We start from the raw sequence: 16,927 nt of genomic DNA on the forward strand, positions 1-16,927 counted from the left end.
TTTAACCACTGAACAATCTTCCCAGCCCATGCTGAGACCTTTTTATGTGGGTTCTGGGGACCCGAACTTAGGTTCCCATGCTTGCTAGGCAAGCTCTGTGCCTATATCTTGAGCTATCTCCCCAAGCCCCAGCCATCTGTTTGAGGTTAGGGATGTGCCTGTTAGGGACATAGCCAAGCCATAGCAAAGCCAGCATGAGACCAGAGATCCTACCTGTCCCCAGTATGCCACTCCCTATACTTGAGGTGCCTCACCCAGATCACGGATGCCCTGCTTTTTAGAAATTATGTCAAAGTTTGACTCGAGGACTCAGACATTCCAGAACCCAACGTGCTACCTCCAAAATGGATCTTTCTGATTGGCAGGTCAGAAATGATAGGCAACGTGAATGACTGTGGGAGGCCTGGCCTTAGAGGAACCACCTGAGCCCTGGAGGGAAGAAAGCTGCCCTGTCCCTGCACCCACCCCTGACTCATGCTATCCCCCATCACAAGTCTAGAAAACACCAGCCTTACCTTCCCTCTCTGGATGAGCTCAAAAGCTGCAAGCAGCTCACCCGCTGGTTGACAGCCCCTCATCAGCGGAAACCAGGCCAGCCGGGGCATCCGTTCCAGGCTTGGCTGACAGATGCAGCGGCCCATAAATTCATCAGCACCCTAGAGACAGAAAGGTGCATCTTCTGTCTGCTAGAGCTGGAAGTGCCCCTGAGAACTCACCAGACCTGCATCCTGCCTCTTGAGGGAGAGGGCTTCAGAAGTCAAGGCAGCCCTGCCATCCTGAAGGGATTTTGAGGACAAGATGCTACTACCTCTGCTGCTAAACTTGGTTAGAATTCCCACCATGATAGAGAAATCCTCCGAATGTCCCAGTGTAACTGTCCTGGCAGGAAGATATTCGAAAGAGATACTTGTACCCTTGTGACTATCAGACTATTGAAACAATGGGCCTCCAAATTAGAATTTCTCTAGGAATCTCATGCTTGGAGAAGGAAAAGGTTGGAGCCCTGGTGCCAGTTAGAGGAGGAAATTGTCACCCATAAAAGGATTTCCCACAGATCTGACAACTTGTCAGACCAGGGTCCATGACGGCAGAGACCACAGCCTGACCAGAACTGTTGTGTGGATCTCTTGCCCTCTATTTCAACCTAAGCCTCATGTCAGGGCAAGAAGATTTATTCTCTTCCCAATGTGGCCATATTGGATAATGTACCTTCTCTCCTTTGCTATCTCTTGTCTCTTTGGTTGGCCTGTTGAAGGTGGGTGGTGGCTGAGCCTGGCTTGTTAGGACTGCCAGGGCCAAGGCCCTAGGCTCTGCTCCTAACATCTCTAGTAGCACAACTACTGCTCACCCTGTTTTTGTTTATTCCATCTCTGAGTCCATCAGAAAGCAGGGGAAAATAGCCTGCCTATACTTCCTAAATGCCCTCCACCAAGAGGTGTTTAACATACCTAGGACTGTTGTACCTCTTGACTATTCATTTTACCATGAAATTCCCCCATTTTCCACATAGAAAACTGTGGTTCTGCTCATCAAAGTCTTACTAAGCTGATGTCTTCTCCTAGAATGTCTTCTGCCTGGTACCATCCCTGGATCCTGCTGGCCAGAGAACAGTGTCTGGCCCTATGACTTCTCATCTTCCCAAGCAGCCCTTTGGCCTCTGCCAGCTTTCACTACCCTGCTCCCACTCTGGTGCCCATCTCTCCCATTTTCAGACACAATAGACTGCACACTGCTTTCAGGGCAGTGGGCAGACCTTAGCAGCCAGATGGTACCATGGGCTCACAATACCTCAGGCAAGAGCCTGGAGGCAGCCTTGACTGTCTTGACACTACTGCAGGGGACCACAACATCTTATGAGCTATGCAACAGGCTACCAGCTCTTGGACACATGTCACACCATCAGGTGATAGTCCAGAATTCCCTTGTAACTGCTGGGTCCTACAGAAGGGTGGGACTTAATAGAATTTAAGATTCACAATGGGCACAACCTTAGCTCACTCACAGGACCCTGCATCCAGCTACCACACTCTAAGAACAGGCCACAGTTCTCCCCTGTAACCCCCCACCCAGTCTGGCCTACAGGCTAGTAGTAGACTCAAAGCAATGTTTGAGGAAGATGCTTTAGGAAGTGACTCTGCTCCACCTGGGTCAGGAGTAGCAATGAGATGAGGGGAGAGACATGATGTGGAAGATGATTCCAGAAAGAGCTGCCATAGCTACGTATGGGTGGGCAGGTCTGCACAGAGCTCTGGCAAAGTCTGGGTGCCTTGTGGCTCATCTTGCAATAGCACTTGTGCCTGCTCCTTCCATTCAGTCCCCTCCCAGCCCCCTGCCTCCCTCCTCCTCCTGCCCCACAGGTGGCAGGCCCTGAACTCTTCTCTATATTGTCCCAATGGCACTTCTTCCAGTTGTCTCCCCACAGCCTCAACTTTCCCTCAAAGAGTTTCCAAGACAGGATGCTGTGCCCAGGACCATGTTGTCCACTGCTAGCCACTCATCATCTACCAGGCACCCTATAAGCATCACCTCCCTATACCTTGGTTCCAAGGCCTCTGACATGCAATCATGGCACCTCTCTCTGGAAACATCTTCCATCCCACTGAACAAAGGCCCGGCCTACTTGTTCAGTCTTTCTTCTGGTAGCATCCAATTTCCTTTCTTAAAATGTCTCTCTGGACACAAAGCCCCCCACGCCCTTGGCCTCATCCCTTCCACTCAGCCTCCCACTGCCCTGCACTCATGGAATGCCTCTTGGTGCCTGAATCACATTCATCTTAGGGCCTCTGTCACAGACTCCCTTGACATGCCAGCCTGGAGCAAAGGCTGCCTGCAAGGAACATGTTAGAACCACACTATCAAGTACTGAAACAGAGGCCACCTGCAGCTATTTAAATGAACATTTAAACAGAATTGAAAACTCAGTTTCTTCATTGGTGCAAGTGTATTTTAAATGCTCCCTAGCAGTGTGCTCCTCTCCTGCATGACATGGCCATAAAGCAGGCCCTTATGGAGCAAAGTCTTACTAGACAGTGCCATAAAGAGGCCCCGCTTATGCCACAGAGCAGCATGGTATTTGGAAACATGCTATGAGGATTCTCCATGCTTTGGGTGAGTCTCGGCTCTCACCAAGAGACAAACCCCAGGCAAGTAGTGTCTAGCCAGTAAGTTAGTGCTAAATAAACACATATGGAATCAACATAAGCCCCCAATGTTGAAAAGGAGACAGGAAGAGGTGGCAGGGGAAATACAGGTTCCTGATTCACAGCCCATGCTCATTCTAGATCTGTCTCCTCCTTGAGTAGTAATGTCTGCCATGGGTCACAGCACAAGGACCAGCATTCCATTTATCTGCTGAAATCATATATGTGAGGGCTTGGAGAAGGTCACATGGCCCAGCCTTAAGGAACACCAGTTAGGTGGGGGACCAGGAATGTATGAAGACCCGGCAGGGTTCTCCTTGGTATGGGCAATGCGGGACAAGGGAGCCAGGTAGGCACACTCACGTAGGTGTCGTGGTCATATAGCTCCACCACAATGCTGGGCGGCTGCTCGGAGATGTTGGCTGGCTCACCAAATATCTCAATCTCATAGAAAATGAGGGTCTGGTCCCAGGTGGGGTTGAGAGTGTTCTTGGCCACCACAGTCTTCTGGCTCTGGTGCAGGAAGGAGACTATGGCATAGGGATCTGTGAGGGCGGGTGGGGAAGGAGATGGAACAGAACAGGGATCAGCCACCAGGGCCACAAAGCTTAACAAAGCTGGATGGGGTTATGGGAGCCTCTCTGGAGCTTGTGGGAAGCTGTCTCCACAGGGGTTCTCCCAGTTCCCTCCTTGAGACCAGCTGACAGCCACATGGAAATGGAGACTGGCCTCAACCTGGAAACCCGAAACCCCAAGCCCTTCCCTTGCCTGCTCTTTCCTGTCCACTGTGAGCAAGGTGCAGCCAGAGAAAGTGGGTGTATATGTGATCCATTCTTTTACCCAAACAGCAATTGTGTGCCTTCCATGTAACAGGCTCAGGGCTAGGTGTAGGAAGCTTGGAATGTGATTTCAACAAAACCTAAGCTACAAGCACAAACAAACCCAGAAACAATTTGGATCAGAGCCCTAAAATAGAAAATGAAGGGGAGTGTGTGAATGGGGGATCTAGCTTCCTTAGAAAGGGAAAATCGAGTCCAGATGTTGGGCTCTGGGAGCTCTGCGACGCTGTTGGTAGGACATGAGCAGATGCCAGATGAAGAGCAGGCTGGAGGGGCAGAGGGAGTTGAGAGAGCAGTTCTGGGGCTGTTGTAAAGGTCCTGGCAGAGATGGCATTGGCTCAGATGTGCACGGACTTGAGCTATTCAGCCTTGGGAGGGAGGTGTGAGCTCTTTACTGCCCCAAACTCCTGTGCAGCCTGCCAGACTCACTGGCCTGGGACATGGCCATAGTCATATTCTCTGACTAGTCCCCAAGGCAAGTTGGTATAATTAGAGCAGATTCAAGGACAGTGGTCTTCAAATGTGAAGGTACCATGGAATCACTTGGAAGTGTAGGTAATGGGTGGGATCCCTGCCTTTCTAACAAGGCTGATGCTGCCTTCAAGGAAGCTAGTACAAGAGATGGTCCACAGGAATGAGTGTGCAAGGTTTGGGACAAGGAAAGGACTCTACCACCTTCTCTCAAAACATCAATTTGCAGCAGGGTTCTGTTAATTGTCATATGTGTGTGTGTGGAGACCATAGGGCAACCTCGGGTGCATTCCTCAGGAATGGCATCCATCTTTTTTAAGTCAGGCTCTCTCATTGACCTGGAACTCCCCAGGGAGGCTACTCTGGCTAGCCATCCAGGGATCCTTTCTCCATCTTCCAGTATACTGGGATTGCAAGCATTAAGCCACCATGCTCAGCTTGGTTTGTTTGTTTGTTTGTTTGTTTGTTTGTTTGTTTGTTTGTTTGTTTTTAATATGAGTCCTGCAGATCAAACACAGGTACTCTTGCTTTGAAAGCAAGCACTTTACCAACTGAGCTGTCTTTCTAGCCCTGTTGCCATTTGAAAGACTCCAAATGGCAGTTGTTGAGGGCACCTAATGCAGAAGGCAAACAGCTCGGGCCTGGACATCTGGAGAAACTGAGTGTGGGGTCCTAACAGAGCCATATGCTCGGCCCCTACCCCATCCTTTAGTGCCCTGCACACCAATGCCACAAGACAGCCCCAACACCACCACTAACTCCCCATGTGATCTCAGGAGGACCTTGGGGGATTCAGAGCATACAGGGCTGACCAACCCTGATCCTAGGACTGGGATAGGGACATAGTATTTCCAAAAGTCAGGAAGTATAACAGGGTCCCCGGCTACAGAAAGACTTGGGGCAAGCCATGGCCAGTGCACAGGAGATGGCAGAGAAAGGGGAGGGTGGTCAAGAATAGGACGTGCACTAGGTGCAGAAAGAGCAGAGGCAGCACTGGAGCTATCTCCTAAATGACCAGATGTCAGAGGGAGGGCACCTGCCGTCAGAAGAGAGGCCATGAGCACCTATGGCAGGACTACACAAGATTGGCTGATGACAGCTCACCTGGCCCAGGGCCAGCCTGACAGCTCAGCTACAGAGGCACAGCAGTGGAAGAGGGCATCCTGTGGGATGTGGCTTTGAACTTGGCCCTGTAGGTGGAAGAGGGCAATGGGAAGCCCTTGGCAGAAAGTCTCCCCCACAAAAGAAGGGGGCGGACATCCCTGTTACAGGGTTCCCCCATCCATGCACAGGCCCTGGTAGGCTGGCCTCGAGCCCTCTCCCTCCTGCCCCTGGCAAGCCCTGGCGGCGTCTGCACATTTAATGAAAACGTCTGGCTGTGATACCATCAGCTCCAGGCTTAGCAGAGAACCTCTCCCAGTTCCAGTAAGAGAAGGAGGGCGCGTTCCGATAAATAAAACCATATTAGAGAGCCGGCGAAAAAGCCTCTTTTGTTCCCACCCCCCATGCTTCCCAACGCTTTATTTTTATAAGCGTGCGGGCCCCAGACCGACTGCGTTTACACAAAGATCACAATTGCGCATTGTAGCGGCTATGCACAGCGTATTGGTGTTGGCAGCACCCCCCACGCGGGCCCCCAAGCAGGCTGCTCTTTCCAGCAGCTCCATGAGCTCAGGGCTGGGGGCACACGGAGGGGCGGCTTGCAAACAAAACTCAACCAGACCCACATACGCATGCCCCACCCGCCCAAGGGAGGGACAAGCACAACAAAGGCATTGTAAAGCACAGGCCTGGAGGCCGGAGTTCTCAGACACTGGGCTACTATGTAATAGGACCTGCCCCGCCCCCACAAGCAGAAACAAGCAGCAGCAAAGTGGGCAGATGGACTCACACACATCCCTCCAGCAGGACAGCAAAGCATGGGGGAGGGGAGGAGGAAGGGAGGGGCGAAGGGCCATCCTCCATGTACCTCGGGCTGCACCTGCCAGGCCACTATAGCACTGCCTGGTGAAGCAAGCCGGTTTGGATGGGAGCTCTGCAAGAACCACAACCTGCCCTCACAAGGATGAGCACACAAGGATGCCACCATACTTCCTCATCACAAGACAGCCAATGGCTTGTCACCGAGTTCTATGCAGGTCCTTCTGTAGCTAGATCAGAGCCTTGAACCAAGCAGTTAGGGGCCCAGCTCTGCTGAACAGACCTTCTGGAAGCCCAAAAGCTTGCACTCCCACAAACCAACACTGACCACCAGGCACCTTTTGTCAGAGAAGGAGCTTTGCCCAGGAAGACCAAGTTAACCAGGCCCATGATCCTAGCTAGCCAGGTTAGGCCTGACTCCTAGTCCAATGTTCCTTCGACCATGACATGGCCATTGGCAGGGGAGAATGGAGTAAACACCTAGCAGTCAAGGGTGTGCAAGTTAAAACCATCTTGCCACAATATTTTTTCTATTATATTAAGAGAGGCAGGCATAGTGGCATATACCATAATCCCAGCAGAAATGGAGACAGGAGTGGGTCAGGAGTTCAAGGTCATCCTTGGCTAAATAACAAATTCAAGGCCAGCCTGGGATACATGAGACCTCATCTCAAAAAATAAAATAAAAGGGCTGGAGAGATGGCTTAGCGGTTAAGCGCTTGCCTGTGAAGCCTAAGGACCCCGGTTCGAGGCTCGGTTCCCCAGGTCCCACGTTAGCCAGATGCACAAGGGGGCACACGCGTCTGGAGTTCGTCTGCAGAGGCTGGAAGCCCTGGCGCGCCCATTCTCTCTCTCTCCCTCTATCTGTCTTTCTCTCTGTGTCTGTCGCTCTCAAATAAATAAATTAAAAAAATTTTTTTAAATAAAAGATAAAATAAAAATTACCAAAAACTGATTTAAAATGATAAAACTCTGTATTGGCAAAGAGTTAATGAAATAAGTGGCTATCCTTTACTATTGGAAGCTATTCAGCAGCCCTTCAGAAAAGCAATGGGGCAGGATGCCTGAAAACATAAAACTGTTTGTACCCTTTTCCCCATATTCCTGATTATCATCCAAAGTAGCTGAAAGCTTAGGGTCTAAAGGTGCCCACCCTACCACATCTGCAAACACATCAGTCATTCGACATGCCACTGCTGCCCAGCACCACACAGCAGGCGAGCACAGTGCTGGGGAAATGAAGACGAAGAAGACTCTTGACATGTAACTGCCGGGTGGAAATGGTGACTATACAAGTTATATATAAAAGGTACAATCACAACTAAGTAGGGAAACATTTGGGAACAAAGAGTGGGAGCCCAGTGTAGCCTGGAGTTGTCCTGTCTACTCCCCAGAGGATGTCTCCTAACCTGAGTTCAAGGGAAAAAAAAAAAAAGGAAAGTGGACATTCCAGAAGTCAGCAAGACCCAGGCAAAGAGCAGGGCACTTGGAAAACCATAAGCAATTTGTCTGGGTGGCAGGAAGCCCAGAGTACCCAGGGCTGTGTTGCAGGGCTATCAGGGAGGTGTGTAGATCCCAAATGGTTCTGGCCACATGCTTAGCAAATTGGGCTGAGTCCTGCACACCTGTGGTGCCTTGGTCTCTAGGGAGCTTAGAGCTGCTACCACAGGTCAAACCATTCTTCCCCTGCAGCTGGCAGCCGCCTGGCTTCCTCTCCGCCTGACATGCTAAAGCTGGAAGCCCTTTCCCAGTCTCTCACTCAGGACCCCTTACTAAGTGGAACATTTTACAAGCCTCCCACATCGTCTGGAAAACACCTCCCAAAGCTGGTGGATAGGTGGAATGCCCCAGCCAGAGCTGGTCTGAACAAAGGGTAGCACCCAGTTATCAAAACTCCCAAAGCAAGAATTGCCCAGTGCTGCCCAGATCCATAGGGGAACTAAAACAACGTGGGCAGCTGAAGTTCATCAGACCTCACCATGAGCCAGCCTGGCAAAAACACGTCTCAGAAGCACCCACTGGCACACAGTCCTGATTTCTCTGGACCACAGGCCAGCATAGGGGCACAGGACTTCTGTGACTGATGCCTCACCTATAGTTTCATAAATCATGAGGTGTGTGGCCTGAAAGTTAATTCCGGTGGACTGGGCTAGCCAAGGTAGGCCAGTGAGCTAATCTGGGAGGCTTTCACAGAGGCACAAAGGTCCTTGGAGTGTGGTGAGATCATGATGACACTGCCTGAGGGTCCTCCACCTGGGGGTCAGCAGTCAGCAGAAAGTTATAGCTTCATCCAGCACAGTTTTCAATGGGGGCAGGGCAAAGCAGATAGCTTCCACCCAGCTCCCTCTGAAAGGATCCCCGTACAGAGGTTGAAGAGCAACAGAGCTCAGACTCTATGTTTGGAGAACAATGCTGCTACCTCAAAGGGGCAGCAAGGGAGGAGTGAGGCATGGCATGTGATATCTAATTCCTTCAGCTCAAAGCAAACCCATCCCAATGTCAGGGAAGCCAGTGGCGTCAGCAGCATGTTAGGTATTCTGTGTGGACCCTGTCGCACAAGCTCAACAGAAATACCCACACCAACGAGTTCCACAGGGCCAAAGAATGAAAGCTGGCCACACAGGTTACCTGGATGGCTGTGTTCTACAAGAGCCTCCTTCTCCCAAGTTCAGGGATGTTTCTGAGAGCTTCCAGGACACTCTGTAGCAGCCTCTTAGCCACAGAGAAGCAAGTACAGGACTAACTTCCAGACAGCCATGAGCCTTACCATCTGGGAACAAGCAGAGCCTATGGGGGAGGCACTAGAGCCCAGAATGCCACAGGTTAGTAGCAGAAGCATGTCACAAGCAGGGTCAACTGCCCTGGACAGTGGCAGGCAGCTGGAAGGCAATCACAATGGCAGTGGTAGCTGGACCCTCCTGTGGCCCACAGACATTCCAGCCTCACATGTTTCCTCAGAAACGCCTGCTGGTGGCTGTGCACAACGTCAGGGCCGCCAGCCACCCCAGGGTCAGTTCCCGGGGAGAGATCGCTTTGGTTTAGGGTTTGGGAGTGAAAATAAACACTCTGAGTTTTATAGGTTCCCTGTGTTGGCTGCTGTTTCCCTTTCCAGCCCCAGCTCAATCAGGCCTTTCATTCAGGAGCCCCGTGGCCTCTGAAGAAGCCCTGGGCAGCGCCCTCAAAGCTCAAGGGATATTTATCTGGGTGGAAAGTGTGACGTCTCCCAGGTCAGGGCCAGCCTGACCCTGCCACTGTGGTCCATAAGCCGACTCCTGGCTCCCCAGGCTGCTATCCTGGGGGTGCCCCCACTCTGCTGGGTTCTCAACCAACCTGGCTCACACAGGCCCACAGACCCTCACCCTCACATCTCCCTGGAAGAGAGGGCTGAGAACCAGTCCACTTCTATTTTTCTTGAGGTCAATTCCAATGCCAGAATCTTGGACAAGTTTCCCAGGAGGCTTGCTGCTGCAGATGTCTAACCGCTCTCGGCCTGCCAATGCCAGCCTACAGACTCCACTAAGAACCTGGGACCCAGTGTCCAGAAGGGAAGTGACTACAGCCCTGTGTGTGGCTGCATGGAGCTGGAGGGCAGGTGACTGAGCGCACAGAGTCTGGAACTAACTAGCAGCTGCAGGAGGAGAGAGAGTGGTCAGCCCGTGCAGAGGACAGCATGGACTGCAGACAGTGAACTGTGCAGCCTTCCTGTGACCGGGAGGCTGTTTCATTTTCTTTTCTTTTCTTTTCTTTTTTATGGGAGGAGGGTAGGTTTTTTGAGGTAGGGTCTTACTCTAGCCCAGGCTGACCTGGAACTCACTGTAGTCCCAGGCCGGCTTTGGACTTACAGCAATTCTCCTTCCTTGTCTTCTCACGTGCTGGATTAAAGGTGTGTGCCACCACACATGGCTAGGAGGCCACTGTCATAGAATTCAATCCTACTTAGGCAAGGTCAGGCACTTGCAAGGAGGTAACCTTGGACTTAATTTTCAGATCTGACACTTGTCAGCTGTTTCAACTCAAACAATTTAGGGAGTCCATCTGAATCTCCATTTCTTGAGCTATAAATTGAGGTTGGACCTTGCTGTTGGTACATGTCTAGGCACAATGACACAAAGTGCCTGATCTTTACTCAATGCTGTAGGCTCAGAAGGAAGACGAGACACCTTCCCAGGAAACTCATAGCCAGAGGGAAGGCGGCAGCACATAGGCCATAGCTGTGCTCACAGTGGACAAGGACATGAAGAGGTGCTAGCCATATCCCAGGGAATAAGCAGGCAGCTCTTCTTGGGAGAGTCGGGGGGATCTAGGCTGAGTCTTAAAGGATAATTAGGAATCCATTAGTTAAAACTGGGAACAAAACGCAGTGTAGACAGGGAGGACACTGACCTCAACAGCCAGGCACGTAGAAAAAGCTGGTAAAAGCCAGTGGAACTAGGACTAATGAGCAAAGGAGAACAAACAGGAAGTAGACCAGGTAAGGGCCACAGGAGCCACATAGCAAAGGGCTTGTTTGCCAGACTAAAAAGGGCAGCTTCGTCTATCAGGGTCTATGCTTGAGACCCCAAGGTGAAGTGCCCAGGTATGGCTGAGCCAGTATAGAGGAGAGTCGGGAAGCCAGGAGACCACCAAGTAACCTGGATAAGAGAAGAATGCCAGCACGAGATGGCAGCATGCTGCTAAAAACCAGATCTAAGCTTTAGAAGCACCAAACTGTGTGACTTCCCAGCCTGAGTAGACCAGGGCCAAGGCAGGCAACAGCAGAGCTGCAGCTGGGAGCGGTAGGGCCTGGGGGCTGGGGCTGGGGCTGGGGCCAGGACGGATGGAGCCTCATTGGCTGGTCTGGAAAAGACAGAGGGCTGGGTCAACATGCTAATGCAGAAAGGGAAGGAGAAGAAAAACTGCTGAAGACTCTGCAGAAAACAGCTTCTGGGAGGCATGGCGACAGGGACTTCAGGAAGGAGGGGACCAACATCTGAGTGAAACGCTGCCAAGGCACAGCAGAGCACAACTCCATGAGGAGTTGCTACCTGGCTACCAGGGAAGCCACAGGACTCTTGCAACAGCATGCAGCAGACAGCAGACAGACACCCACTGAGAGCTCAGCCACATAACCTATGGCCTAGCGCAGGCATCCATTCTCAAAGCTCAGGCCATGGTCTCAGGTTCCAGCCTCTCTCCCACCTACCAGAGAAGGAGTCTTTATCCATAGATGGCAGGTCCCGGGCCTGGTACAGGTAGCAACGCAGATGGTATCGGTTCCCATCTTGACCAGGGAAAAAACAGACACCAATGTGAGGGCCAGGGTGGCTAAGAGCTGGGACTATAGAGGAGTGGGTGCCCTAATAAAGGCAGCAGGCAGGGGCTAAGACAGAAGCAGCATAAGCCCCCGTGCGGGAAAGTGAGGGCCTTGCTGAGTCAGACAGATCCAAGCTCACAGGCAGTGCCAAAGAGGCACTTAGGGTTACCTCTGCAGAGGGGGATGAGCCAACTGGGGGTCGAGGAGATAAGAACTGGCTATGCAGCTGAGGCTAGCAGCCCCCACCTACAGTGAACAGCTTTTTTTCTTGGTAAGGAGCAGGAAATGTCCTTGCGCATGTAAGGGAAGATCTGGTTTCATCCTTGTCTCTTTTTCCTAAAACCTGAATGGACAATGTGAATGACATTGCTAGGTGCCTGAACATATGGCATGGAATCTGTTTTTTCCTCATCTTTTCTTCCCAAAGGAGTTCCCCTCCCCTAGAAATCTGACAGGAATATGTGAGTAAGATTACAAAGCACTGCAGTGCCCAGCATGGGAAGTAGACGGGACAGCTCAGCCCCTATCCACTAAAGTCCCATAAGACCTCAGACTCATCAACAGGTGTCCACATGTCTGGGGACCCTGTATTACAGGAGCTCGGCCTTCTTTCCTTCTCTTAAGTGGTATAATAAAATACTTGTGTGTGCACACACATGAGCGTGCCAGGGTCTCTTGTCCCTGTCGGATGCATGAAGCACTTTACGTCTAGCTTTATGTGTGTGCTGGAGAAATGAACCTAGGCCAGCAGGCTTTAAAAGCAAGTGCTGAGCCATCTCCCCAATCCCAGTCCCAATAAAATCTTTTTAAATTTCACTCTCTATGATCTGGGGACTTGGTTCACCAAATTCATAAGACAAGAACCACTGATGCAATGGAAGTTTTGACCTTGACCATCTGGTAGTAACTCCGAGTTTAAAACCAACCCAAGAGCCTAGGGTGACTCTGTCACTCTCAAAGACAACCCCAGAATTCGTATGTCACAGTAGGGCTGTGTACTGCTGCCAAGACAGAGCTTAGGGAGAGAGGAAGCAGAGAGGGGAGGAGTAGGGATGCCAAACCCATGCTGAGGGCAGACCCCATCTCCACACACAGCCACCCAGACATGCACATACACACCCCTACACACAGAGGATGCACACAACAAAAGAGCCAACCCACTTGAATGCAGAGCCTCGCCTCCCCAGAAACTCAATACCTCCACCTCACCCTGGAACTGCACTCCAACCAAAGTATAAGGTCACACTCATGCACAGATACCTTGCAGAATCACTTACAGTCAAAGATGCAGGAGATTGTGGGTCTATTCACACCAAAGCTCAGGGTAGAGACGGCCACGGAATCTTCACTTCTGTCATCCACTACACCACCCTGTGAACACAAAGCTGCTCGTAGAACATCGGAGAAATGGGCCCAAAGAGTGAGGACCCCTGAGCCAGGACACCACTGCTCAACTGCAAAGAGTGTGGCCATCAGCTTTGATTTCTTCTGGGGGAGCCCAACTTCTCCTAAAGTATCACTAGTGACCAATGTCAAAGCCCCAAAAAACTGGAAATTTTTTCTATCCCTCTCCTTAGTCACATGCTCCATTCAGAGGTGGCACAGAAAAGGGGCAAGGTGACCTCTCCTCCATTCCCTTGCTTTGTCCCTCCCCTCATCCCATGGATGTACACCCCTTCTAAGAGGCCTCTCCCTGGATGGCATGTTTGTACCCCCAGACCCATAGTCTCCAGGAACTTCCTGACAGCCCTGACCCTTGTCAGGCTATAGCTGTTTGGGCGTTCACCTGAAATCCTATCTTCCAGGCAAGTATGGTATGTAGGAGTCCTGAGCTCCCTCCTGGAGAGACACTCATCCTAGCCCTTTAACCGTGCTACCACCCCACCACTACCAGAATGAGTGCCAAGTCCCACAGAGCCCCTCCCAGATACAGGGTCTGCAGGGTTTGGGAGACCAAGACAGGGACAGACCAGCCAGGCAAGAGATATGGGATGACAAGGAAAGCAGGTCAGGATGACAGGAAAGCAGACATGGGGCACTGCAAGCCCTTGGATATAATGGTGCACATGTACCTCTGTCCTCAGCTGCTGGGGTGTTAGGAAGGGTTTCTGCCAGGGGGAGAAGGAAACAGACTCCAGCCCTGCTCCTCAGTCTATGCTCACACAGGAGCCCACAGGCAGGCAAGGTGCTGGGGGAACACGAGAAGGTGGTGCAGTTCACAGGCCCCACCATGCATCTTTCCTGTGAGGGACCTGCAGGGATCTTGCCTCCAGCTGAGGCCGACAGTGGACCTCCTACACACTCTACTCCCCTAGACAGACTCCCCTCCTGCCTCCTGAGCCAGTACTCCTCTCTGGGCATCCGATAGCACTTTCCAGGTCCTCATGCCCACAGTCTGAATAGGTGCTCCCCTTCCTGAGACTTCCCCAGGGGCTAGGTATACCAGGCCCGGCTCCAGCTTGGTCCTGAGGATGACTGCCCTTCAGGAATCACCAGCATTGCTCTGGGAGTGTCCCACAGTGCCTGGGCTCCCACATCTGTCCTGCTTGCTCCACATGGCCCACAGAGCCCTCCCACTGCCCCCACCCAATCTGTGCCCAGTATGGCTCTGCTCCTCACCTTCTCCTGGCTCAAGGAGATAGGCTGGGATTTAGAGGGAGAAACACTTTTCAAAGAACCTTGTGGAGAGAAAGCCCACTCAGACTTGCCCCAAGCTGCCCTGGTGTACCCTCTGAAAAGAGCTGACACCCAACCCTACACATGCACTTGCATGCACAAGCACACACGCACACAGGCATGCATGCACACTTACATACATGCACAGCCAATGTGCTTACAGCCCTAGGCCACTGACCCTACTAGGGTAGCTGAGCTCCCCACAGAGCCCCATTAGAGTCTGGGAGCAGAGAGAAGGTAGCCAAGTAACCCTTGTGAGGCTTTGCTCTTCCCCATAGCACAGCTGATATATGGGGCTCTCTAATCATGGCCAGTGTGCACTCCAGGAGGGCACAGTGGTGACACAGAGCCCCCAGGCAATGTTTACTCAACCAGTGAATAAAACTCTTCCTCGAAGGCACTATCTCTGGAGGGAAGAGTTTGGTTCTAAAGGGGCATCTTAGGAGCTGAGTCTGACCTGAAGGATGGTGCCATGGGAGATGAAGAGTGTGAATGACGGCATGGTAACCACTCTGGACCTTCATCACTGTGATATGGTACCCAAGTCCAGGACTATCCCAACAGCTGACCCCCAATGTACTTCTCAGGCTAAAATCTATTGGTCCCTTTGCTGTCAAGACTGAGAACCAAGAATAATAAGCACCACCAACACTTAGAGAATGGCAACTGCAATGGCGCCATATTTCTTGTGAAGAGAAGACCTGGTTGGCAGACAAGTTTCCCAGTCCCCAGCAGTCCAGCCAATGAACGTGGTGCATGCAACTCCAGGAACCGAGGACACAACCTCCGCTGAGGCTCCCACAGGACAGATGTCATGAAGGTATGAACAGCTCCTAAGAGCCAGTTCCTCATCTACAGGTGGTAACATACACCTCCTAGGGCAACTGTGGGAAGTGAAAGGGAGTTAACCTTGGAACTGTGGGCTTTTGGAGCTGGAGTCTTCCTTGTGACAATGCCATCTGCGCACTGGAGATATTTACAGCATCTCTTGGTCCTGTCTTCCAGCTCTCAGAGCATTCCACTGTGTAACAGCTGTCAGAATACCTCAGACATGTCAAATATCCCCTGGGAGAGGAGGACTTTCCTTAGTAGAGAACCACTAGTAAGACTTAAACCAAATGAGGGATGGGGAGATGGCCCAGTGAGTAAGGCACTGCATGAGGACCTAAGTTAAGATCCCCAGCACCCATGAAAAGCCAGACACGTGGATCCAATGCCTGTAATCTCAGCATAGGAGGCAAAGATGGGTGCATCTCTAGGGCTTACTGGTTAACTTGACTACCTGAACCAGAGAAGTCTACATAGTCAGACCTTGTCTCAAAAAGTAAGATGGAGAATTTCTGAAGAGGACATCCACCATAGACCTCTGCCCTCCACATGCACACACGTACACTCACACACTTGTGCCCACATACATACATACATACATACATACATACATACATACACACCCATATATATCCATGTACCACATACACACAACTATCTTTGCAAAAAAAAACTAAAGCAAGTGATCCACCCACAACACTTGGCACGTACCTGGTACTCAGCAATGGCATTACTATTGTCAGTTCAACTTTGTCACCCCTCTACTTTTTGTTAAATGATGTTGTCACCAATCACCACTCCTTCTCCTCTGGCTTTCTTTTTGTAATTTTTATTTGTTTGAGAGTGACAGAGAGAGAGAAAGAGGCAGATAGAGAGAGGGGGGGAGAAAGAGAGAGAGAATGGGCGCGCCAGGGCCTCCAGCCACTGCAAATGAACTCCAGACGCGTGCGACCCTTGTGCATCCGCCTAACATGGGTCCTGGGGAATCGAGCCTCAAACTGGGGTCCTTAGGCTTCACAGGCAAGTGCTTAACTGCTAGGCCATCTCTCCAGCCCATGGCTTTCTTTTTTTTTAATACCTTTAATCCATTCTCCCATTCTGCCATGGGGCTTTTGCACTGTTTGTCCTCTCCATTGCACTTGACCTAAAATCCTCCTCCAGCTCAGTCACTGAAGAGATATGATCCCTCCTTGGTCACCTACCCCCAGCAGTAGTCCTCCCTATCCCCTACTTGTCCTCTATGGAGAAGCTGGCAGACATATACACACCTTGATCACTCCATCCCAGCACCTGGCACAGAGCAGCTAAGGTAAAGATTGCCTGAGCCACGTGGGTAGTGCTGGAACCAATAGTTCCCAGCAGGGTGTAGGAGAGTATGTCCCACCTCAGGTCAGGTCTGACTTTACCACAGAATGAGGAATGCCAGGACAGAAGAGATAGTTCAGTCAATAAAGTATTGGCCTCACAGCATAAGAACCCAGTACCCGTTAAAAAATAAACTGAGAGCCGGATGTGGTGTTGCACGTCTTTAATCCAAGCACTCGGGAGGCAGAGGTAGGAGAATCATCACGAATTCAAGGCCAGCCTGAGATTACATAGTGAATTCCAGGTCAGCCTGAGCTAGACTCTACCTCAGAAAGCAAAAAATAAATAAAAATAAAATAAACTGAGCATGGTGGCATGCACCTGTATCCAAGCACTGGGGAAGGTGGAGACAGGAGGATCTGAAGCTCACTGGCCAGCCAGTCTAGCCTACTTGG

The 16,927-nt window shown here is 51.2% G+C and overlaps 1 protein-coding gene across 10 annotated transcripts in view; it reads right to left on the reverse strand.

Moving 5' to 3' along the window:
• Dysf (dysferlin) overlaps positions 1-16,927 on the reverse strand; it is a 258,409-nt gene that overhangs the window by 83,725 nt on the left and 157,757 nt on the right. For 9 of the 10 annotated variants that reach the window (XM_045151445.1, XM_004668296.2, XM_004668292.2 and 6 more), the window contains 4 exons: positions 12,941-13,034; positions 11,553-11,630; positions 3,504-3,685; positions 516-656 (listed from right to left, as the gene is read on the reverse strand). In XM_045151445.1, coding sequence (XP_045007380.1) covers positions 516-656; positions 3,504-3,685; positions 11,553-11,630; positions 12,941-13,034 — 495 coding nt within the window. Of the gene's footprint in view, positions 1-515; positions 657-3,503; positions 3,686-11,552; positions 11,631-12,940; positions 13,035-13,735; positions 13,772-16,927 lie in introns of all 10 variants that reach the window. The other variant, XM_045151441.1, reaches the window with a different exon arrangement.

Source organism: Jaculus jaculus, chromosome 6 (assembly GCF_020740685.1).
Source record: "Jaculus jaculus isolate mJacJac1 chromosome 6, mJacJac1.mat.Y.cur, whole genome shotgun sequence".
In the NCBI taxonomy this organism is placed as follows: domain Eukaryota; kingdom Metazoa; phylum Chordata; class Mammalia; order Rodentia; family Dipodidae; genus Jaculus; species Jaculus jaculus.